Here is a 24020-nt window from a genome sequence, read left to right on the forward strand (position 1 = left end):
CTTTCCTCGTTTCCATGGATACCAAACTATAGAGCGTTAGAGAGGAGAAAGTGGGGGAATTAGAGATTCCGGGTTTCGTAACAAGGTCTTTCTTCTTCTTCTTTTTTCTCCTCCTCCCCCCTCCGTCTCCCTCTCCTTACCATTACATTGGACAATCGGAAAGGTTGCTCAGATGGCATTCTTCCTTCTGCTGAGCTGTATAACGTTCAGCATTGTAACCATGTTTTCTCGTACTAGTATATAGGTTTTAGTGTGATATGTGTCTTACTGGGTTATAACTTACAGTGATATGCAGATGACACCACTCTAATGGCAGAAAGTGAAGAAGAACTAAAGAGCCTCTTGTTGGGTGAAGAAGATTGCAAAAGTTGGGTGGAAACTTAACATTAAGAAAAACAAGATCATGGCAAATTCCTCAATTCCTGGCAAATAGATAGGGAAGAAATGGAGGTAGTGACAGATTTTATTTTCCCGGGCTCCAAGATCACAGCAGATGGGGACTGCAGTTAATAAATTAAAAGAAGCTTCCTCCTGGGGAGGAAAGCCATGGCAAATCTAGACAGCACACTAAAAAGCAGAGACATTACTCTGCCAACAAAAGTGCGTATAGTCAAGGCTATGGTCTTCCCAGTTGCAATGTATGGCAGTGAAAGTTGGACCATAAGAAAGGCTGAGCGTCAAAGAATTGAGGCCTTTGAACTATGGTGCTGGAGAAGACTCCTGCGAGTCCCTTGGACTGCAAGGCGATCAAACCGGTCAGTCCTAGAAGAGATCAACCCTGACTGATCTTTAGAAGGCCAGATCCTGAAGCTAAAACTCAAATACTTTGGCCACCTAATGAGAAGGAAGGACTCACTGGAGGAGAGCCTAATGGTGGGAAAGACTGAGGGCAAGAGAAGAAGGGGACGACAGAGAATGAGGTGGCTGGATGGAGTCACTGAAGCAGGAGGCGTGAGCTGAAATGGACTCCAGAAGATGGTAGAGGACAGGAAGGCCTGGAGGAACGTTGTCCATGGGGTCACGATGGGTCGGACACGACTTCACAGCTAACAACAACAAGTGTTACAGTGTCTTTTATTTAGGTTTTAGCATGATGCATACTTACAGGTGGCGTATATGATGTTTATGGGCAGCACAAAGATTGCCGGTGTTGTTTCTCTTCTCTAGAATGCTTCAAATGCACTTGACTATCGTTGGTGGTGCTAGTTGAAGGTGTTAGAATTTGCATCCATTGCATCTGGCAAGATGATGTGTGTGCCTCCAGATGCTGGGTTAGAAGTCACATCATTCCTACAACTAGCCATGCCACCTGCCCCCCTCCTCCCCCCATGCTGAGATTGTCCCGTTTGCTCAACCAAGTGATAAAGTAGACAAAGCATTTGTGTGGACCTCAGGACTGTCTTTTATTTAGGAATGAAATCCACCAGATCATTGTTAATGTCAGTAGTCTCAAAGGTTCTTCTTCAAAAGGCAGCTGGACTGTTGTTGTTTTTTCTAGAGATGGGCTGTATGAAAACAGCATTCATAAGCAATCACCCTGTCTCATTTTTTTTATTTAATTATTTATTTATTTATTTATTTATTTATTTATTTATTTATTTATTTATTTTTGGGACTTATATGCCGCCCTATCTCCCAAAGGACTCAGGGCGGCTAACAACAATAACATAATAAATACAGAAGTTAAGATAAGATTAAAATTAAAGGCCTCTGTACAATAAATTAAAATTAAAATAAATTAAAAATTAGAGTTAAAAAATTAAAAACATAATTAAAATCCCTGTCAGTCCAGGTCAGCCAGGTGGAAAAGGAGTGTTTTGAGGCCGTGGCGAAAGGACTGGAGATCTGGGGCCATCCGAAGCTCAGGGGGGAGCTGGTTCCACAGGGCTGGCGCTCCCACAGAGAAGGCCCTCCCCCTGGGGGTTAAGATTATTTGCGTTAAAAAAAATGTGATGCAGAGTTTCATATCCAAGACTACCTGTGAATTCCAGAGAAGTCTCATTGGCATTCAAATGAAAGTAAAAACAGTGAGGACAGACAGCCACCTTCTTGATTCAGATGGAACTGCAGGAAAAAGGCCACACAAAGGTAAGAAAACCTTTATTGTCACTTTTTACTATGACCACACTGGCCCACATTAAAAAGGAAATTCTGTTGCTTGCTCTCAAAAGCAAGTATATCTCTACACATACCCATACATAACACACAAATACACCTACCCCATACATATTAATATTAATCACTGTCCATTTTGAAGACATAGCGGAAAGAGGAAACTTGACAGTTCACAAGGCTGATGCTCTATGGAACAAAACTGTGGCTGAATCTGGATATTCTGCTTTGGATGAGCTGGGGGAACCAAAGCAAGATGGGCCAAATAACCTGAGCCATTTTTCATCAGAAGATTCTGCAACCGGCCAGGCCCCTGCATGACCACTATTTTGTGATAGCAGCTCTCCATTGTTCTTCAAAATTCCCAAAGGATCTCAAAATTCTGCCTGCCTCTAACCAAGGAAGCCTGTAATTCAGGGCTCCTCAAACCCCGATCCGTGGACCAGTAGCAGGCTGCAGCATACCAGCAACCGGTCCGCACAAACAAGCAAAGCCCCATCTGTGGGATGCAGGCAGCACAGAAAACCACGCACTCTCTGGTCCATGGAAAAACCTTTCTCCACCGAACCGGTTCCTGGTGCCCAAAAGGTTGGGGACCTCTGCTCTAATTGTTTTGTAGGATGAGAGGGGGAGGGGCATATAAATCAAATCAAATCAATCAGTCAATAAAATGGTATGCTCAAGAGGTGAATGCTTGACCACCCAAGGTTAACAATACGATTTCACCGTGTCCCTGCCTGAAAAGCAATCACATTTTATTCCAATATGCAGGAAGAGAACTTCAGCTAAAGCAGAGCAGGCTTACAAAAGATCAATCAAAACTTCATCAACTCTCTCCGAGTGGCTGGTTTTCTCTCCCTTAAGCTGTGACATAAAGCGGCTTCACTTAGAAATAAATACTTTAGTGGGGCAAATTGCCATGCAGGTTTGGGGGCCCATCTGCATTCTGGTGACCCTACAATTTGTCACAACTGCCTGCCTGAAGAAAGGTAAGACTTTCAGGTAACGTTCTCCCTCTTAAGCCACCTTGTCATCCCCTGGGCAATTCCTTCTGTATCTTGGATGTTAGGCAACAGCTGCGAAAGGGAAGAGTTGCAGAGGAATAAGAATTAGAGCTAATGTTGTGCAATAGTTTTATTTTACGTTTCATTTATTGTTCATTTTGGGGCACTGAGAATATTCTTGGGAAGTCAAGGGAAGGCTGGTGAGAAACTGTCTTGCATGCTTAACCAGGTCAGTGACAAACTAAATATCTTTATCACTTATTCATTCCTCTCTTAGTATTATAGTTGTTGTTGTTAGTTGCGAAGTCGTGTCCGACCCATCGGACCCCATGGACAACGTTCCTCCAGGCCTTCCTGTCCTCTACCATCTTCTGGAGTTCATTTAAGCTCACGCCTACTGCTTCAGTGACTCAGTATTATAGTTATATAGTCCATTGTTTAGTGTATTGTGTAAAACCGGAGCTCTTGGTAAGTTTACAGTTCAATGAAAAAACTAAATAAATACATTCAAGAATTGAATGAAGCATGCCTTTTGCTAACTGGTATCACATGTAGTGTAGGTCAGCTATTTTGCTGCAGTTTTACAAACAAGACATCAAATAATTTTGTTTCTCTTTTTCAAAATTGAGTTTAAAGGGCATAAAATGCATCTTCAGTTTGTGGTCTGTTAAGATCAAAGTCTCTGCAATAACTTTGTTCTTCTATTTTCAAATATCTTCCAGGAGAGCTACCGCAGAAATGCAAATTGCCACCAAAGAGAGGAAAATGCGGGGAAAAATTGGAAAGGATTTACTACGATCCCAACACAAAAACATGTCTGAACTTCATTTATGGAGGTTGTGGTGGCAATAAAAATAACTTTTCCACTCTACAGGATTGTATTTACAAGTGTAAAATATTTGGTAAGGAGCTCTCCGACTGCCAAGACTTGCAAACATAATAATAATAATAATAATAATAATAATAATAATAATAATAATAATAATAATAATAATAATAATAATAATAATAATAATTGGAAAGTACCTTAGAGGTCATCTAGTCCAACCCCCTGCTCAGGCAGGAGATCCTATACCATTCTGGACAAACTCTTAATTTGTTTATCTGAAAGGTACCTGAAGATGCTTCGTGCTGCATCCTTTTGGTTCCACTTGCAAAATTTGTAATTATTGTCATTGGGTTTCTCTTGCAGATGTCTGCATGTGTGTCTGTGTGTGCATTTCTTTTAATATTATACAGTTAGTCCTCAACGTACAACCACAGTTGACCCCAAAATTTCTGTAGCTAAGTGAAACTTTTGCCAAGTGAATTTTGCCCCATTTTACAACCCTTTTTGCCACAGTTGTTAAGTGAATCACTGCAGTTGTTAAGTTAGTAACACCGTTGCTAAGCGAATCTGGCTTCCCCATTGACTTTGCTTGTCAGAAGGTCGCAACCGTCATAAGTACATGCCAGTTGCCAAGCGTCCGAATTTTGATCACACGGCTATGGGAATTCTGCAACGGTGACCCCGGAGATACTGCCACAGTCATAAGTGTGAGAAACGGTCATAAGCCACTTTTTTTCAGTGCCCTTGTAACTCTGAACGGTCACCAAACGAATTATTGTAAGTCAAGGACTACCAGTAGATTATTTCCAAGCAGGATATTTGCATCTAACATTCACTCAGTTGTCTCCTGTTCGTAGATACTGAGTTACCTGCGGATAACAAAGCTGGAAATATTAACTGGAAGAAACGTATGTATGCTGTTGTCTCCACAACATATTACAGGGTTTCACAATAAAAGCATGTGCATGTGCCTGTGCACAGGAGAATCACATCACAAGATACAGGCTGATGGCAACAGGAACAGCAGGGATGGGTAAACTGTTGGTCAAGTTGGTCGGAATGCACTAAAAGTGGGTAGGACTGAAATAATGGGTGGACGGACCCCTCCTATTTCTATCAGCTTCTTTCTCTGGCACCCAATTTACAGTTTCTGTTCATATGATGTTTTAAAGCTGGAGGTCATAAAGGCCCACGGCATGAAAGTAATTGGAAAAAAAATCCAGATGGCATAGGGGAGAATCGTGGGGAGGGGGTTGACCTTCACCCTATTTTCTTATCTTTCAGTTATATCAAAGAGATGCAAATTAAAGCCCAAAAAAGGATGGTGCAAAGAGAGACTTATTCGGTTTTATTACGATTCTACATTCCTTCGGTGCAGAGAGTTTTCTTACAGAGGCTGCGGAGGCAATGATAACAGATTTACCACTTACTATGATTGTGTTAAGGAATGCGATGTGTTTGGTACGTTCCAAAATTTTTACAGATTTACCCACCAGCCTCACACCATCACTTCTGTCTTAGTGTCATTAGTGTCTTAGTGTAATTCGTCCATTGAAGTAAGCTTTCAAATAGGTTTGGCAACGATCGGAAGCCCTGATGGAAAAAAAAAATCAAAGTCTCCCCCTGCTCAAAATTGAATGACCCCAGGGGAAAATTGTCTCTCAGCCATGGGGGGGGGGAAGGATGAGCCCACAGCAGCCTAAAGTACAAAAGGAGCTTGCAGTTCCAAACACCCGATCAATTTATCAAACACATTGTCACTGCGGTTCCCTCCCTCATGTTGATGGCAAAATAAATAAATAAATAAATAAATAAATAAATAAATAAATAAATAAATAAATAAATAAATAAAATGGGTACCAGGAGAAGGGAGGAAACTCCTTTAAACCGGAAAGTCAGCTAAGGATGACTTTGCCTCTGTTATGGGACGGGCATGGGACAAAGGCAACATCAACCATTGACAAGTTATGTTTGTGCCATGGTGAGGGGGCACCAGCGACTTCCTGTGTTCTAAAATTGTTCTGGAGTGAAGAACATCATATGAAGTTCAAAATGCTTCAGTGGGATTGGGGACTGGAAAAAAAAACATGCTTAGAAAAAGTTAAAGGTAGGATCTACAATACTCGGCAGAATTTTAATTATGGCAGTAGATTGTCCATGTTGTCCAAGTAGAGAGGGGAAGAGAGGTGTAGGAGGATAAGGCCATCCTAGGGTAGCTTCCCCAAACTATCTTGCTGCTTTCGATAGCAGTCTCGAGACGATGCTTCCATGCTAGTACTGAAGATAGCGGTAGATTGAACCATGTTGTAAGGAGTACTTGTCTGTTATTAGAGGTACCCAGAAATTTGAGAGAGGCCCTACTTTTATAGATTTTAAAAAGGTAAAAAAAAACCCCAATCAAGCAGCCATGGTACTGAGGCCAAAGTAGTCTCTTTTATGTAATTTAAAATCTACCACTCCCTGATAAAAGGAGCAAAAATGTCTGTATATCTGATAGCATCGTCACGTGTTTTCACCAAAGCCTCAGAAGTTAGAGTGTCTAGCTTCTGAAATATTGTCTGGCTGCATATGATATCTAAACCTGTCCTGTGGTTGTATTACTGCATCCAATCTGGTCCATGATGTAGTACAGGGGTCTTCAAACTCGGCCCTTTTATGACTCGTGGACTTCAACTCCCAGAATTTCTCAGCCAGGCATGCTGGCTATGGATTTCTGGGAGTTGAAGTCCATGAGGCATAAAAGGGCCGAGTTTGAAGACCCCTGATGTAGTAGATAGTAGTAATAATGGATGTATTACTTTGGGTTGACTCATAACATCTCTTCTCTTCTCTTCTCTTCTCTTCTCTTCTCTTCTCTTCTCTTCTCTTCTCTTCTCTTCTCTTCTCTTCTCTTCTCCTCTCCTCTCTTCTCTTCTCTTCTTCTTCACAACACTGCCTGTAGCATTTTAGGACTCATATCAATATAAGAAAGGTGGAATTCCTGAACTCTTCAAAGTACAGACTCTTTGATCTGTGTTGTGTGAGAACGCATACATTTTGAATAAAAAGTATCTTCATTTCATGCTATCTGTCTGTCTGTGTTGCTGCATTTCCAAATCATTTTGGTAAATTTAAGATGGATTATCAAAATATTGCTCAGTTTGTTGCTGAAGGGCTGTACACTTGGCAACACCAAGGTTAAACTGATTGCTTTTATTGTCTCAGTCTGTCCATAACTGAAAGACAGCTGTGCTTTATTTAAGCACAGAAGGTACTTTTTGCTAAAATGGAGCGTCTGCAAAGCCATCCTGTATTTTCTGAAATCTCTTAACAGAAATGATGAGATGCAGAAGTTTATAGAAGAACACGATGTCCCAATGTTCAAAAAGGGAAGGAGGGCATAATCTACAGATCGCTTAGTTTAATGTTTATATTTTCTGGAAACTAGAAAAGTTTGTCAAGCAGCATGTTTTTGCATAGTTAAAAGTAATTGCTACCGTTATCAAGAAAACATGAGCTTCTATCAAGAACATTTTCTCATAGGTTAAGTTTGTTGTTGTTTTTTAATGACAGAGTGACTAATTTAATAGAACATGGAGAATTCTGTCAATATGGTATAGCTTGATTCTGATAAGTTATTCGACTATGCTTTCATAATAACCTCATGGACAAAATAGATACAGGTAGTCCTGTAGGTCCCACTTCGGTGGGATGGTAACAGCATTCCATGCATTTTGGCATACAGTCATGCCGGACACCTGACCACAGAAGTATCTTCAGACAATGTTGGCTCCCTCAGCTAGGAAATGGAGATGAACACCCACAGGGCAAGACTGGACAGTCCCCGACTTATAACCCGGACTTAAGTCTCCGACTTATAACTATTTGTGCAATGACTATTGGAAGTTACGACGCTGAAAACAATGACTTGTGGAATTATTTTTCTTAAATATTGAAAATGTTATTTGGAAAACTCCCAACCCCAACCCTAATCCTAACCCTAACCCAAATCCCAACCCCACTTTATTCCTAACCCTATAAAAACTAATACAATTTATACAAAAAAAAGAAGACAAAGATATGCAGAATTGTTTTTGCATATACAACACAGAGGAGGTTGAGGAACACTGTGACCCAGAGGGTGTGGGTATGACTTTTATCGAGGAATAGCGTCATCTTTTGAAAGAACAGGATGTTTTGTTCATCGGCTGAGAGGCTGCAAACCTGGTAGTAAGAAGGCCACCTGCTTGACTTAACGGTTCCATGGTGTACTGAATTAAAAGGCAATCACCCTTAACTGAAAAGCAGTTTAAATACCAGATACCATAAACTAAAATAGAACAGGTTCAAAGTGTCTCTGACTATTGAAAATTAATTGGTCCCTTTCTCAGATGCAATATATAAGGAGATATTTGGAATCAAGCAGTCTTCTGGGGCGCTTGCCATGCAGAACTGGGGCACTGTCTGTCTTATCGTTCTCCTGGAACTTAACACACCTGGCTCTGTGCAGAAAGGTAGGGTTTATAGGCAAAGGGCTTTCTTTCGGCCACTTCCTGAAATGCATCCATACTATAACTTTTATAGTTTTACGAACTGTACATTTTGCAAAGGACTTCAGGTTCAGCTAATCTTGCGCAATTCTTTTACGGTTTCTTCCATTCATTTCTTGCTTTGGGGAACTCCTGAACTGTCTTATTATTATTTTTTCACACTGAGTTCTCACAGTTCCCTTATTCTAGATTTGTTGAATAAGTCATAATGGCCGGATTGCCGTTTCATGTGAAATAAAAGAAAGTTTTATAAATGTCTAAGTGGATTAAGAAGAGTCTAAGCCAGTGGTTCTCAACTTTTCTTCACCACGGACGCCTTTTAAATACCTTTTGTGGCCATGGACCATGGCCACGGACCACCAAGACTTAACTCAAGATTTAAATCATAACATTTCTTCATAAGCCTTTGCTTATATAATAATAATAATAATAATAATAATAATAATAATAATAATAATAATAATAATAATAATAATAATAATTTTATTTGTATACCACCCTTCTCCTGAAGGACTCAGGGCGGTGAACAGGGCAAACATATAAAAGTACAAAGATACAAAAGTTAAAAAAGAATTAAACGAAATGCGCAAGCTAAAACAATAAGTAAATATATATATATATGATGACATTGCTGACCTCCAGGGGTCTGAGGACCACAAGAAGAGAACCACTGGTCTAAACCATAACTAGTTAATGTGCTGAGGAAAGATGTTGCAGAACACTGTGAGAGCGGTTCTCACTCTATCATCTTTCACTTGTGCAGTTAGCTGTACTCAGCCACAAACTTGTTTATTACATCGTGGCCTAATAGTTTGAAGAAACCCAACTTGGGTGGTTAGTTTAGGATTGTGTGTTGTGTGAATACAGATAACATAGTTCATGAATATGGTCTAGTGAACTACAGTAAAGTGTTTCATAGAAATCTGCTTAGGAACAAGCAAAACACACGCAACTGGGTGAGTCACAAACCTATAACCTAGTCCTAGTGGTTAGTTTTTGTGGTTTCATATGTTGTGTGAATCCAGGCATTTTGTGAGTTGATAGTTCAGGGAACATCCCATCCCCCCGTGGGTTTATTCAGGAATCAATGAAGCATATTGTGCTAGAACCCAGCCAGTTATACATGAATTCAGAGAAGATCTGCTGTTTTGTAGGAAATCCAGAAACATCCTTTTCAATAACTGTTTTTTTATCTCTTTCAAAAGTAAGCTTAAAGCACTTCAGATATAACTCAAAATTTCTATTCTCATTTTTCATAAGTCAAGATTAATGTGTCTGAAACAACTTTTTTTCCCTTTTCCCCCTTTATTTCCTCCCAGTATTTATGCCTCGAAAATGCAAACTACCACCCAAAAAGGGAAAATGTAATGGAGACTTTGAGAATTTTTACTACGATTACAAGAACAATATGTGTAAGACCTTCGTCTATGGAGGTTGTGGTGGCAATAAAAATAACTTTGTAAATCTGCTGGAATGTTATTACATGTGTAAAAGATTTGGTAAGGCCCCTGACCTCTTCCTTCTTAATTTTTTTTAAAAATTGATTTTAAAAACACCTGTTGAATTTATTTATGCTCCTTCATTTTAATTCCTCGGCTGTGTTTTTGGTCATCACTAGCATAAAAGGTTAAATGTTGTGACTTAGTATTGTTAAATTTAATTAACCCATAAACAAGGCTTTCAAGTTAGTATTATTCACATACTGGTGATACAGTAGGTCCAAGCACAGTAATTTAATAAGTTACTGTGTAACTTTAATGTTATCACTATTGTTCTGTTTAACTGATGAAATTTGGATGTCTCTTGCTTTTCTTATCTCATCCTTGACCTCTCTGCTGTCTAAATGATCAAATAAATAAATGACATCATTTTAAGCTCATTCTTGTCAGGCACAAGCAACCAGAGCACTCATGGATATCTAAAGTCAGTAACTTTATTGTCTGCCACCTATGTTACAAGAATCTCACCACACTGCTTGCCTTCCCCTGGGAATGACCAGATAAGTTTCATGGGGGAGATCAAGCTTATGCCTCTTGTGGCTGCACAGCAACTCCAAGTTAGGCCCTCTCTTGACCCCTCCTTCCACCCTAACTGGCAGTTTCCCAACAAATGCACCTGGGCTGTAGTTTATGAGAAGACCACTGCAGTAAAGCATACAGGAAAATACAAACTTTACTGGCTGCCTAGATTTTGGCAGCCCAGATGACACTATTTTAATTAAAATATTTGAACTTTCTCAGAATGATAACGGCAATGATTTCCCAGGTTTTGGAAAGGGCATGCATTTTTTAGCTTTTCTTTCCTTTGTGGAGCAATGCATTGGAGAAGAAAACCCTATAGCACTTTGCAATGAAACATTACCTTAATCTTCTGCAACTCGAAGTCCTTCATTTGTGTGGACTTCAACTCCCAGAATTCCAGTCAGGATGGCTGTTGTTAAGACCTCTGAGAGTAGGAATCTACGCAGGTGCAAGGTATCCAGGCTGGGGAAGACCAATACAGGAGATTAGTATTTCTCAACCTTGGCTACTTTTTAGATGTTTGGACTTGATTGACTGAGGAATTCTGGAAATTGAAGTTCACACATTTTAAGGTTGCCAAGGTTGAGAAATGTTGCAAGGTATTATGGGACATATATTTTACAAGCATAAATCACCATCCTGACAAAGTTTTTTTCCCCTTCAGTTCTAAGCCTGTAATTTTAATAGTGGAACCTACCTTCAGAACTATGAATGTTTGGTTCAGCTTCTGTCTGTAGCATCACACACAGGCCTTGCGTGCGTAGGTGATGGTTATATCAAATTATACCACTTGATGCTCAATAACCCTCAGAATCTGGCAATCTATTTATTGAATACTTTAGGGGTTCTGAGCAATTCTTCTGGAACAAAGAGTAGGCAACCTATTCAGCCAACTGCCTGAATTTTCTTTTCCAGTTCTTGTCCCCTATTGAAAACAATATAAAGTGATTTTTAGGTCTGGACATTTGCATTAAGTGCTCACGCTGTTAACAGCTAACATTGCTGTCTCTATTTGTATTTGTAGGCTTCTTTTCTACCTGGGAAAATATTGTGGGAGATTTACAATGGAGGAAAGGTAAAAGTTCCATTGTTGTCTCCACAACGAACTCCAGGGGATTCATAGTTAAGTGTTGGTGTGAGTGCCTTTAAGAGCCTTGGTGGAGCAGTGGGCTAATGCCTCCTTAAGTAACACCAGCTGCCTGCAATTAGTGCAGGTTCGAGTCCCACCAGGCTCAAGGTTGACTCAGCCTTCCATCCTTCCGAGGTAGGTAAAATGAGGACCCAGATTGTTGGGGGCAATTAAGCTGACTTTGTAATAATGCCACTTGGGGGGGGGGCGAAAGCCCTAATAAGCAGGCATATAAATAGAATGAAGGCTATTGCTAAGCACATTGATTTGTGCTTCTTAGATTGTAAGCCGCCCTGAGTCTTCGGAGAAGGGCGGGATATCAATGGGATTTTAAAAAAAGTAAACATGATAACCTCATTACTAGCGTCACATTTCCACAAGGACATAAAGGATACATATGGAAAGGATGGGGGAACTTAGTCTTAGTATATTGGGGTGCTGCAATGTTTGAGCTTAAAAAAATGAAAAATAAAGGGGCAAAGATAGCTTGTCTGACTTGAAGTAATTCTCTTCCTCCACTTCTGCGGGGCAAGTATAATCTTTCAATATCACTAAGGAGATGGTATGTATAGTCATCTGTTTTCTTATGATGCTATGGCACTTTATCCACCTATCAAGTCCTTCCGAGGGAGCTGGGATAGGCATATATTGTTGCTCGATATTATAATTTCTGTATTTCAAAAAAGAGATGTAACAGAGCTTTAGTTTCCAATATTCCTGTTTTTCTTTCAGAAATACCTCGGGAATGCAAATTGTGGGCCAGGAAAGGAAGGTGCAGGGGTAAAATTCCTCGTTATTATTATGATGCCCACAACAAGAGATGCCGATTGTTTACTTATGGTGGCTGTGGAGGAAATGCAAACAATTTTCAGACCTTCAATGAGTGCAACATGGCCTGTGACATATTTGGTATGTTGAAACAATTTTATATCCCCTCCAGAATTAATTAACTAATTGGTTGTCACGATATAAAAATGGTGCTGAGATGTCTAGAAAGAATACAGAGAAGAGAAACTAAGATGATTAGAGGACTGGAGACTAAAGCATATAAGGAACGGTTTCTGGAATTGGGTATGTCTAGTTTAATGAAAAGAAGGACCAGGGTGACATGATAGCAGTGTTCCAATAGTTGAGGAGGTGCCAGAAAGAAGAGTGGGGGGGGGGTTCAACCTGTTCTCCAGAGCAGAGGTCCCCAAACTTGGCAACTTTAAGACTTGTGGACTTCAACTCCCAGAATTCCTCAGCAAAACCTCAGAACCTGCACAGCAATAGCTGTAGTAATAACCGTTCAGATTTGGGACAGGCAAGTGCTGATTATCAGTTCTGTTCAGCCTCTTTAAATTTGTAAAATGCAAACGTCTTCATGCTTAGTATCATCCCAATGTCTTCAAACAATCGGAAGAGATGTGGTTAATCTGAACTTTAAAAAAAATGGAATTGGAAGGTGGGAAGGATAGTCACCTGGAAGTGTCCTTAAATAACATACCTTTTCTTGTCCTTACCGTAGGAAATATGAAGAAACATTTCTATCCAGGTAAGAGTTCCCTTGTGGACTTCATTGGACCTTTAAGATATATGATGCTCTTGGACCTTCTGTCTCTTGCCTGTAATTTTTCGATGTATTTGGTTCACTTCTTCGTACATTTTACATTGATTCCAGGAAGTTGTTTGACTTGAATTAACCCACAACCCATGCCTCCATTAAATTCCAAGGGAAGATCTCAGGAGGCACAACTGCTTCTTTGGAGTTTTTTTCAGATGGGGAAATGTGGTAGGTTGGACAACTTTGGAATACTGGGAAGATGTTCAAAGATGTTCAAGCTCCAACACTACCTTCCACTTTGCAGCAATAATGTCTGCTCAGAAACGCCAACCTTGAGAATGAGATAGCAAATTTGGAAATGTAGAAAATAGATTTATGCATAGTTATTTTTTTATTGCTAGGTCAATAAAATGTTAAGAGTTGAGCCTGCAGTTTCCCTTGTTGAAGATGGAAGAAAACATTCAAATTTTTACATAAAAGCACACTTTCATAAACATCCCTCTCTTGTGCTTAACTTCCTGAATCTCCCAGAGTCTATGCTACAGACGTGTGATCAACCATTAGATGTGGGTCCGTGCAATGAAAACTTTCTTCGCTTTTACTACAATCGCACTACCAAGACTTGTAAACCATTTAAGTTTGGTGGCTGCAATGGCAACAGAAATAACTTTTTAAGTCATGAGGATTGTGTTCATGAGTGTAAATCGGTATAGACCCAGGTAAGTACAAAGAGCTTTTGAAGAATTCCCTGCAGAGTTTCAGCTAGCCTCAGAACTATGCTGCTTGGATGAGTTAATTGTATTGTGATGCTTCTAACGAGAATCCTTTTTTAAGGCCAGTTACCTAACAGATTCCTACTGTTTTCTCAGTATGCAGAAGAAAAGAAGCAGACACAGGATCCTTTGACCACCATCCTTGTATTATTACAGATAGTCCTCAAGTTATGTCCACAATTGAGCCCAAAATTGCCATTGCTAACTGAAACACTGGTGAAGTGAGTTTTGCCCCATTTTACAACCTTTCTTGCCACAGTTGTAAAGTGCAGTTGGTAAGTTAGTAACATGGTGGTTAAGTGAACCTGGCTTCCCCATTGACTTTGTTTGTCAGAAGGTCGCAAAAGATGACCACATCATGGCAGGACATTGCAATCATCATAAATATGAGCCAGTTGCCAAGCATCTGAATTTTGATCACGCGACCCTGGGGATGCTGCAATGGTTGTAAGTGTGAAAAACAGTCATAAGTCACTTTTTTCAGTGCTGTTGTAAATTTGAACGGGTACTAAATGAACTGTTGTTAAGTCGAGGACTATCTGTACTTTAGTAGAATCCCGTTGTCCAACCAAAGGCACTTAACCTGCCCTTCACACAATTTTAAGAATTTGGATAAGACCTTTCTGACAAAATAATACATGTTTTGTTGCACTTTTACTCCATGAGCAAATTATACTCTATTCCTTTGACCACATCACCATACAACTTCTCTCTTCCATGAGTTCTGGAGAATCTTTCTCTTTGCACGCAGTCTCAATTTTCTCTCTTTCTAGCATGCTCTAGTAAAACTAAGAATCAGAACTTATACTTTCTACCACAATTTCCTACTAAAGGCTGCTAAACCTTCAATTTCTACTGGATTCTTTCAGAAGCCAGTTTGCCTATTAGAATACATATATTACTAAGTCATATTATTTATATAATCACAAAAATAAATTTTGAATTGGCCTATTTTATTCTTTGCAAAGGAACCCCAAAGTCCCAAGAAATGGCACCAACTCTTTACAGATCCGTCTTCAGATACAGAGGATTGGTCAATTATATAACAACAGACTGAGGAAGTCATTTTTGGAAGGCCTCCTTGCATTTACTGAATATTAACATTCATTTGTCTTCCATGCATCATCCAGCATGCAATGGACAAGCCGAAAGGTTAACAGACAATTGCAGCAATGTGTAAGATGCAATATTTCTTACAAGCAAGGCAACTGGATGGATCTCACACCTCTTGCTGAATTTGCTTACAAAAATTCAGCAGCCTCCTCTGTCAATATGGCCCTGTTCCAGGCAATGTATGGATTCCACCCACACATCTTACCAAAAGCCAGAGAAGAAAGGACAGTCCCTCGCAACAGAGATTCTGTGCATCAGCGACAATCAGATCCCAAAGCCTCTCCAAGGAATGGCTCAAACTAGCAAAGGCTACCTACAAGAAAGCAGCACATGTACATAGTCAAGAACACCTAGAACTGCAGAAGGGGATTTGGTGTGCCTTTCTACAAATTTACAACATCCATGAGAACTTCCAAGAAACTGTCCTTAAAATTTATTGTCATCTACTAGTAATTAAGTGAAACAACCCAGTAGCTTTTTGTTAGTTTCAGTGAAAGTTCACTGTGTATTGCATCGGCATTTCCTTTTGAAAGTAGCTGCTCCTTGCACTCTATGTTCACAGACCACTCCCCTTCCCCATTCTAACAAACAAGGAGGAAGAATATGAGCTGAAAGTTGTATTACACTATAGGCAAAAGGCAAATGGGTCAAATACCTGCTACACTGGAAAGGCTATCCACCATCAGACAAGGCAGCAATGGATGTTTATGTTCCATAATTGCTACAATGCTGTCATACACAATATCCCTGCAAACCTGTCCCTGGCCACTTCTAGCCTTGCAGGAATCAGTGCTAAACAAGACAAGCAGGAAAAGTTCATTTATGGGGTGGAGGAAGCTTCAGGAAGAGCAAGAGACCAAGTAAGGGGAAATACATTTGCTCCTTCCACACTAGGTATACAAGATGTAAGTGTGAACCACAGATTCCTGAGGGAGGGGCAGCTGTCACATAAATGGAAGGAGATTATTTAGGGATGCTACTAGTGATTGTGAGAATTTGGGGGGGAGGGGAAGTGGAACAACACACATACATTTTAGAAGAGTTTGCAGCCTAGAGTCAATTAGTTGAGATCGACTGCTATAGAAATTAAGCAAACAGGCATTTGATCAATTGAATTGGCAATTTTTATTTAAAGTTTTAGAGAAGATGGAGTTTGGCGATAAGTTTTTACAACTATCAGGGCAATATATCAGAAACAAACAGCTCAAATAATAATTAATGGTAGTTTAACAGAAGCTTGCAAAATTGAAAAGGGTACAAGACAGGGATGTCCGTTGTCACCATTGCTGTTTGTTGTAACATTGGAAATATTATTGATTAAGATACGTGACTCAAATAAAATAAAGGGAATTAAAATTAAAGATCAAGATTATAGATTGAGAGCGTTTGCAGATGACCTGGTTATTACATTAGCTCAACCGACTCACTCGGTTATAGATTTAATGGAAATAATTTCGCAATATGGGCACGTTTCTGGATTTCAGGTTAATAGACAAAAAACTAAAATTCTGTCTAAAAATATGACTATGGAACAAAAGGTACTCTTAGAAAAATTAACAGGATTTGAAATAGCTAAAAAGATTAAATATTTGGGGGTATATCTTACAGACTCAAATGTGAAATTATATAAAAATAATTATGAATTGTTATGGTTAAAAATACAAAAAGAATTAGATAGTTGGAGGAAACTACAATTGTCTTTATTGGGAAGAATTGCAGCAGTTAAAATTAATGTTTTACCAAAATTTTTATTTTTGTTTCAAATGATACCTATACTTAAAAAAGATTCAAATTTGGAAGAATGGCAGAAAGGCATTAATAAATTTATTTGGGCAGGGAAAAGACCAAGAGTAAAACTCAAGATAATGCAAGATATACGTGAAAGAGGTGGTCTTAAATTGCCCAACTTTAAATTATATTATGAAGCTGTGGTTTTATCATCAATTAGTAATTGGTTTAATTTAACAGAAGGAAGATTATTGAATATTGAGGGACATGATTTATTATATGGTTGGCATGCATATTTATTGTATGATAAAAAGGTGGATAATATCTTTAAGACACATTAAGGTATGCCCTGTTGCGAGTTTGGAAAAAATATTGATACAAGTTAAATTATAAAATACCAATTTGGGCAATACCTAAGCATGCAATAGAAAATATAAATCTGGGATTTAAACATGATGTGACTACATATAAAGATATTCTTAGACTGGAGAGGAATGTATGGCAATTAAAGCCATTTAATATCTTAAAAGAAGGGAAAATAGTACAAACTTGGTTTCAGTATGGTCAGATACAAGCTAGATGGAAAGAAGATCAGAAAATTGGTATTACAACAACAGATGAAAATTTGGTAAAACTAATTAGAGATCAAAGTCAAGCGCATATAAGAAGGATATATAATGCATTGATAGAAATAGATTCAGAAACGGAACTTGTATGATAAAATGGGCCCAGAATATTCAGAATATTCAAGAGCCAATAACGATGGATGTTTGGGAAAAAATTTGGGTCAGAAATGTAAAATTTACTCAGGCTCAAAATTTAAGAGAGAATTTTTATAAAATGTTTTATAGGTGGCACTTAGATCCTAAAAAATTAGCATGTATGTATCCAAATTATCAGCCTAAATGTTGGAGGTGTGGTTGTGAGGATGCAACCTATTACCACATGTGGTGGACTTGTAAAAAAGTTTTTTGGATTAAAATTTGGTGGAATATGCAGAAGATATTTAAGAAAAAGATAAGGTTTACGCCACAGTTATTCTTATTGGGTATTATTACTGATTGTACTGTTATAGAAACTAAATTGATGTTGAATTTAATAACGGCAGCAAGACTTTTGGTTTCGCAATATTGGAAGAAGGAGGAACTGCCTACTATAGAAGAGTGGACTTTAAAAGTTTCAAACTTGGCAGAAATGGCAAAAATTTCAGCATACCTGAAAGAACAATCGTAACAGATATATATTTCGGGATGGAGAAGATGGATTGAATATATTCAGAAGAAATATGGGACTAAAAAATTTCACCTAGCATATGAATGAATATTAGAATTATAACATGTACTATTATTTACCTATGTATAAGGGGAGTTAAAGTGCGATAGGATTAGCATATTTTAGTTTAAGCTTGTTAGAGGCAATACCCTGCTTTCAGCTCTGGGAAGTCGGGGGGGAGGGGGTAGGGGGGATGTGGGGGGGAGGGGGAGGGATGGAGTATACTTAAAATGTACTGTAAAACTTTTCAATAAAAAAAAATAAATTAAGCAAATAAAAATAATAAAATTTTATTCTCATAGCCGTCAACTTGTTTCCCTTGGGAATATGGCAGAAGGGGAGTGAAAGTGAAAGTGATGTAATGGCACATTGAAATGATCTTGGAAAATGAGAGAAAAAATGGCTACCTAGCTTAGGATCAGATAAATGCCAGGGGAAGCCCATAACTAAATAACAAGCAGAAAAAGAAAATTAGAAGAGGTTCACTCTAACGCAGACATGTCAAACACAACGCCCGGGGGCCAGATCCGTCCCGCGAAGTGGTTTCATGTGGCCCGCGAAGCCATCCTGGAAACAGTGAGGGTACGGCCCCCACTGCCTTGGCCCTGGCCCAGAGACCCTCCTTCTGCCAGAGACCCCCAGATCTGTCCCACTCCTGCCCAGGCCCCCATAGGCACCCTTGATGCGAACGATGTAGAGCTGGCCACGCCCACCCAGTAGGCCATACGCACTCTAGCCACGCCCACCCAGTAGGCCACGCCCACCCTGGCCATACCCACCCGGCCCCCTGAGGGCAACCGCAATGCTGATGCGGCCCTCAATGAAATTGAGTTTGACACCCCTGCTCTAACGTATCAGGTGGTTAAAATGCGACAGTGGGAGATTCGTACTTTCAGACTTGCGAGATTCTCTTAACGCAGCCTTACAATAAAGTGGAATAAGCTCACCATTTCTCCTCTCTGGTTTACTTGGGGCGGGTGGGGGAGGGAGAGGCTTACATCAGGCCAGAGTCAAAGTCACAAGGTTTCAGATCAGAAGGAAAGGCACACGGAGTCTGGGTAAGCAATCGGCTGTTGCCATGCTCTTCTTAAACAGAAGCAGCCCCAGTGCTGCTTATTTGGAGGAATGAGGTTCCTTTTTTGCAAGGAGCCTGGCAGAATGTTCTTGCTCTGCTCTGCTCTTCCGTCCCAGTGGTGCACCCTTGCTCAAAGTCCTCGTCTTCAGATAGCAATAGCAGGTTTTGTTCACTTCACATGACCCTGGGACACTGTGACCGTCATAAATATGAATCAGTTGTCAAACATCTGAATTTAAATCACAAGACCCTGGAGATGCTGCAACATTCCAACTGATCGGCGCTTCTTCTGGGCTCAGCAGAAGCGCCAGGATCAGTGCCGAGCTCCAGCTGGAGCCTGGCGCTGATCCTGGCACTTCCGCTGAGCCCTGACCGCCCCAAAGAAGCGCTGATCCTGGCGCTTCTGCTGAGCCCTGACAGCCCTGCAGCTCCAGCCATCTTTTGCTTAGGCTTGTGCAGTGCTGCCACCGGTTCACCTCATTCCCCTCCCCCACTACCACTTTTCTAGGATGGTACATACCAGTTGCCAGGTGCCAATGTACCACAGGTGGTACCCGTACCACTGGTTGAAAAGCCCTGTGCTAGAGTAAATAAATGGGAATCAAATTGCAAAGCAAATATATGAAGAAAAAGCGAGGGATTCATAAGGCAAAGAGTTGGAGTCAACATTGCATTAGACGACAGTCTGGAAAGAAAGAGATGAGACACTTTTGTTGTGTAAATACACGGCAGAGTACGGAGGTGGTAAAAATAAAGTTGACTTGCAAGGATAGAAAGATACAAAGAGTGAAGGGAGGTAGTGCAAAGTTATCCCATTTCCCCCCCCCCCTTTTTATCTCTTTCCTCATGGATTCAATTGAATTAGGTAGGGTACAATTCTTTATTCATTTGCTATGCTCTCCATGACCAATGGAGCTGTTCTCAGGGTCCTTATATATGACCTTGGTGTTCCAATTACATGAACGAGCGATTGACTTTGGAAGTCAATAAACTTCTAAAAAAATGATTTCCCCCTAGTAACACTCACTGTTCTGTCGTATTCCATGTCGGTCCTTGGAGTAACCGTTTTGTGAATAATATGAGCATTAATCAGATTTTGGGGAACTGAATCTTGGTGTTCCAATCACATGAATGCCAAGGTGTACTTCCCTGTTGGATAATCTATAAAATGGCTCAATTCAGCATCGGATCCTTGTTTTGTCACCATGATGCATTTCAACTACATGCTCCTCACTTTTGGACTGCTGATTTTCTCCTTTCAGGATGCCTCTTCTCAAGGTAGGTAGATATGACCTTTTCCCCCCCTCCTACCTGCAATCTGCTTGCAACTGCCCCTTTCTCTTCCAGGATATGATCAGAAGAACAGACCTGATGGTGGAGGAGCCCCCAGAATATGATATTGAATTTAAGGAAGTTGTTTTCTGGAATGGATCATCCAAGAGACACAGAATAAAAGTCCCTTTTCTGCCATATTTCAGTCACATCCATAACAAAAGCGCTTATAAACCACTCCGATGTACTTTTGTAGCACTCTCTGAGCTGCTTCCGGAATCAGCATATTGCCCCCAACAATATATAAGTCCTTATTTTACCAACCTCAGAAGGATAGAAGGCTGAGTAAACCTTGAGTTGAGTCAACCTCAACATTTTTAGTTCAGTGGTAACCATTATGGGATGTGAGCATTTTAGGGAATCCAAGAAGCTGACACAGTATAAAAAAGCAGAACTAAACCTGAGTAAAAGCTTTCTTGTATTTCTGTGCATCAGCTTTCCTAGGAAGAAGATATGTTTTTTGTACACCAACAAGAAGTAACAGATGCAGAGCAAACATTTTGGGCACTGCAATATGAACAACATATGAATTTTCCCTTAGCAAATACTGCAAAGTTATAAACATGGGTAAAGAAGGGTTCATGTATCAAGTCTTTGGAAGAGGCCTACCACGCTCTCAACTTCCAGGTGTCTCCCCCCCCCCCAAGGTTGAAAGCCCACCTCCAGAAGGGGTTTCTCTTTCAGTCCCCTGGAATACGAGCGGTAACCTTCCAGCAGATGGAAGGAGAGCCCCCCCTGATTACTTCCTCGGTCCATCCCACAAGTCTGGGATCTCAGGAATGGGAGTATGGAAGCTCTGGGCCTCTTCTTGGGGGTGGAGCAGTTGGCATTGTCCAGGCTGCACTTCACTTGGTCAAAGAGCTTCCAATGGCAATTGGCAAAGACTCAAAATGGAGTTTTTTCGCTATGGTAAGGCAGGCAGCCTGTCTTCACTTTCTCTGGAGTTTTGGGAGCATTTCTATCGTCATGGTTTCCATTATATATTCTGAAATATTCATGTTGCTCTTCACTCTGGAGTCATGCAGTGATCTTCTAGGTTTCCTTAAGAGGGACAGTCTTGTCTTATTTTCTTCTTTTCTCTTTCACCTGTATCTCCAGATGTGTGTCGACTTCCCGCAAACGTAGGACGATGCAAAGCTTCATTTGAACGTTTCTATTTCAATGCAGCAACTAAGAAGTGTGAGAAATTCGTTTATGGTGGATGTGGAGGGAATAAAAACAACTTTTTATCTTTGGAGCAATGCCAAGCGAGGTGTCCAAACCCTGGTAAGGAAGCAATTTTAATTGTTTAATTAAAACAAATGGCATTTCAGTCTTGTCTGTCAATCATTGATCTGAAAACTCCTTAGTCCTAAAGTTACCTTGATCTCAGTTCTGCAATCCAGGCCCTGAACTAGTGAGAGGAGCTTATCAGCAAAATCAAGACATCTTTTAAAATGGTAATAATGCAAAACGAAAGTTCCTAAAGAAGTGCCATAAAGGTAGCTTTCTTGTTTTTATTCTTGTACTTGCAAAGAGCTATGCGAGCATTTCTGCACTCAATTGATAAAGGGGAGATCACATTTGAATTAAGCCAAATACTGAAAAATCAAAGAAAATTATGTATTCCTCACAGGAAGTCACTTCTAACGCATGCAATTCCTGGAGATGCCTTTGTTTCTCCAGACTGCCTTGCGATGCCTCATGAAAGAAAATGTATTATATACTATTAAAGCATGAAAATGTTCTCTGGAAAAATGTTACTATTCTGCATCCAAGTAGCAATGAATTTCCCTGCAAGATTTGAAATGAGACTTGTCTCTAGACTGGGACTTCCCCCCCCACCTAATTATTCAGTTTTGAGAATTTCATTGGGACCATTCCTTTCCTACTGTGAAATATGGCATTATATATTATATCAGGACATCAGAAATAAAAGAAACAATGGAGGCACTTGTGATTGGACAAAAAAACACACTAAAATCCTTACATTATCCTGCCAATATTGAATATTCATGCTGAGGAGATGGGTGCCCTACAAAGTAGAGCAGACTAAGGATCTAATGATATACCTGCCTCTTCTACTGCTGATAACTTGACTTTGATTCTGTCTCCTTTCCCAGGGTAACATGGGCTCCAATTCCTGATCTCACTGATGGGACCCTTTGAGACACAGAGTGGATCCAGCAGCTGAGGAAGGAATCCAAACTTCCATGGGCTCTCCCACTGAAACATCTTGCATGCATCTGATTCTAAGCATACTCTTAAATAAACATACAAATGCTTTGAACATTCTCTCTCTTAACTATTATTTGCAATACTCCTTTTTATTCAGCCATTGTAAGACGGATACCCCAAAACAGAGCATTCTGTGAATATATCAGATACAGGGGATATTGACATGTGTTTTATGGTACAAGAGAACACGGAGCACATCAGACTGGCAGGAATATTTCCTTAGCCTCCTATCCTCAGTTAGCCCTTTGGAGGATGGTGAGAATGACTGCTGTATGTCTAAGGTTGTAAAAGCAGTAAATAATTCTTTTTCTATCTCTTTCAAGATGACTTCAATTTATTTCATAGACTCTTTCTTACTTTTTCTTATGTTCTGTGTAGTACAGTGATGGTGACAGACCTCAAACTGAAAGCCCAAACCCACTTATGTAGCGTTGGGTGCCAGGTGGGTTTGGCCCATTGGGTGGGTGTGGCTGCGGTGGTAACAGCAAACTGGGTGGGACTAAAAAGTTCAATCAAACAATTCCAAGTTCGCGAGATTTTTTTTCCCTGCGAGAAGTTGAAACGCGTGCCTGGCTGAGGAATTCTGGGAGTTGAAGTCCACCAGTCATGAAAGGGCCAGGTTTGAAGACCCCTGTGCTAGCACAAGTGTACTGAAGGCCCTTACTTCTGAACTTACGATTCCAACTTCATGAATGTCCAGCTCTATTTCTCCATAGTATAATTTAAAAAGGGGCTTGACTAAGCATCAGGCACTGGTTCTCAACACCCAGATGCATTTCACTGCAGGCTCATTCAGACCTCTTCAGTTTCTGATTTCAGGATGCTTCTCTCTCAAACATCGGTACCTTTTCCCAATGAATCCACAGCTGTGTGTATCCACACTCAAGAATGGTGACATTAAATATAATAAATCTCTCTCCTCTCTGATTACTAGATTGGCTTTAGAAAACAATTCCCTGGAATGGATGACCAGAGATACATTAAAAAAACACCCCTTTTCTGCATTATTCCCAGTCACCTCTTTCTTCTACTGGAGATTATGAGCAATGATTGGAGGAATGTTCTGTTATTATGAAAGGCTTTTAGGTAGATGAGAAAGGAGGAGCCCTTTTGGGGATGAGGAGATGATTCAAATTTTGGGGAGCTTGTGTTTCTGATAGAAAAAGGCTTCCCTCCCTCTCTCCCCACTTGACATTGTTATAATTGGGGGTGGAGAAAGGTGAATCCATTGCACTCCTGCTTTCTTGCTTATATTGTTGATTATTTGTATCTGAAATAGATAAAGGTGTTCTAAAATTTAAAAAAACCCAAACATTTAAGAATAACCTAAAAACTGAAATTTT

At 40.0% G+C, this 24020-nt stretch overlaps 2 protein-coding genes and 1 long non-coding RNA gene across 3 annotated transcripts in view; all 3 read left to right on the forward strand.

The window, feature by feature from the left end:
• Positions 1-53: 53 nt before the first annotated feature.
• LOC308671715 lies at positions 54-4853 on the forward strand. Its single transcript, XR_014027279.1, has 3 exons — positions 54-85; positions 3839-4018; positions 4803-4853. It is a non-coding gene; the product is annotated as an uncharacterized lncRNA (long non-coding RNA).
• Positions 4854-8368: 3515 nt separating this feature from the next.
• LOC308671300 (carboxypeptidase inhibitor SmCI-like) lies at positions 8369-13890 on the forward strand (the record flags this gene model as incomplete). The annotated part of the gene is made up of 5 exons (XM_081333406.1): positions 8369-8438; positions 9794-9973; positions 12357-12533; positions 13132-13158; positions 13699-13890. 5 exons carry the CDS (start codon positions 8369-8371, stop codon positions 13878-13880), a joined length of 636 nt encoding a protein of 211 aa, XP_081189532.1. The 3' UTR covers positions 13881-13890.
• Positions 13891-20333: 6443 nt separating this feature from the next.
• LOC308671301 (thrombin inhibitor hemalin-like) overlaps positions 20334-24020 on the forward strand; it is a gene marked incomplete at its 5' end in the record, with an annotated part of 32882 nt that continues 29195 nt past the window's right edge. Inside the window, one exon of the mRNA XM_081333407.1 lies at positions 20334-20406. Within this exon, the coding sequence (XP_081189533.1) occupies positions 20334-20406 (73 nt within the window). The remainder of the gene's footprint in view (positions 20407-24020) is intronic.

Source organism: Vipera berus (genome assembly GCF_964194415.1).
Source record: "Vipera berus genome assembly, chromosome: 8".
Taxonomy (NCBI): domain Eukaryota; kingdom Metazoa; phylum Chordata; class Lepidosauria; order Squamata; family Viperidae; genus Vipera; species Vipera berus.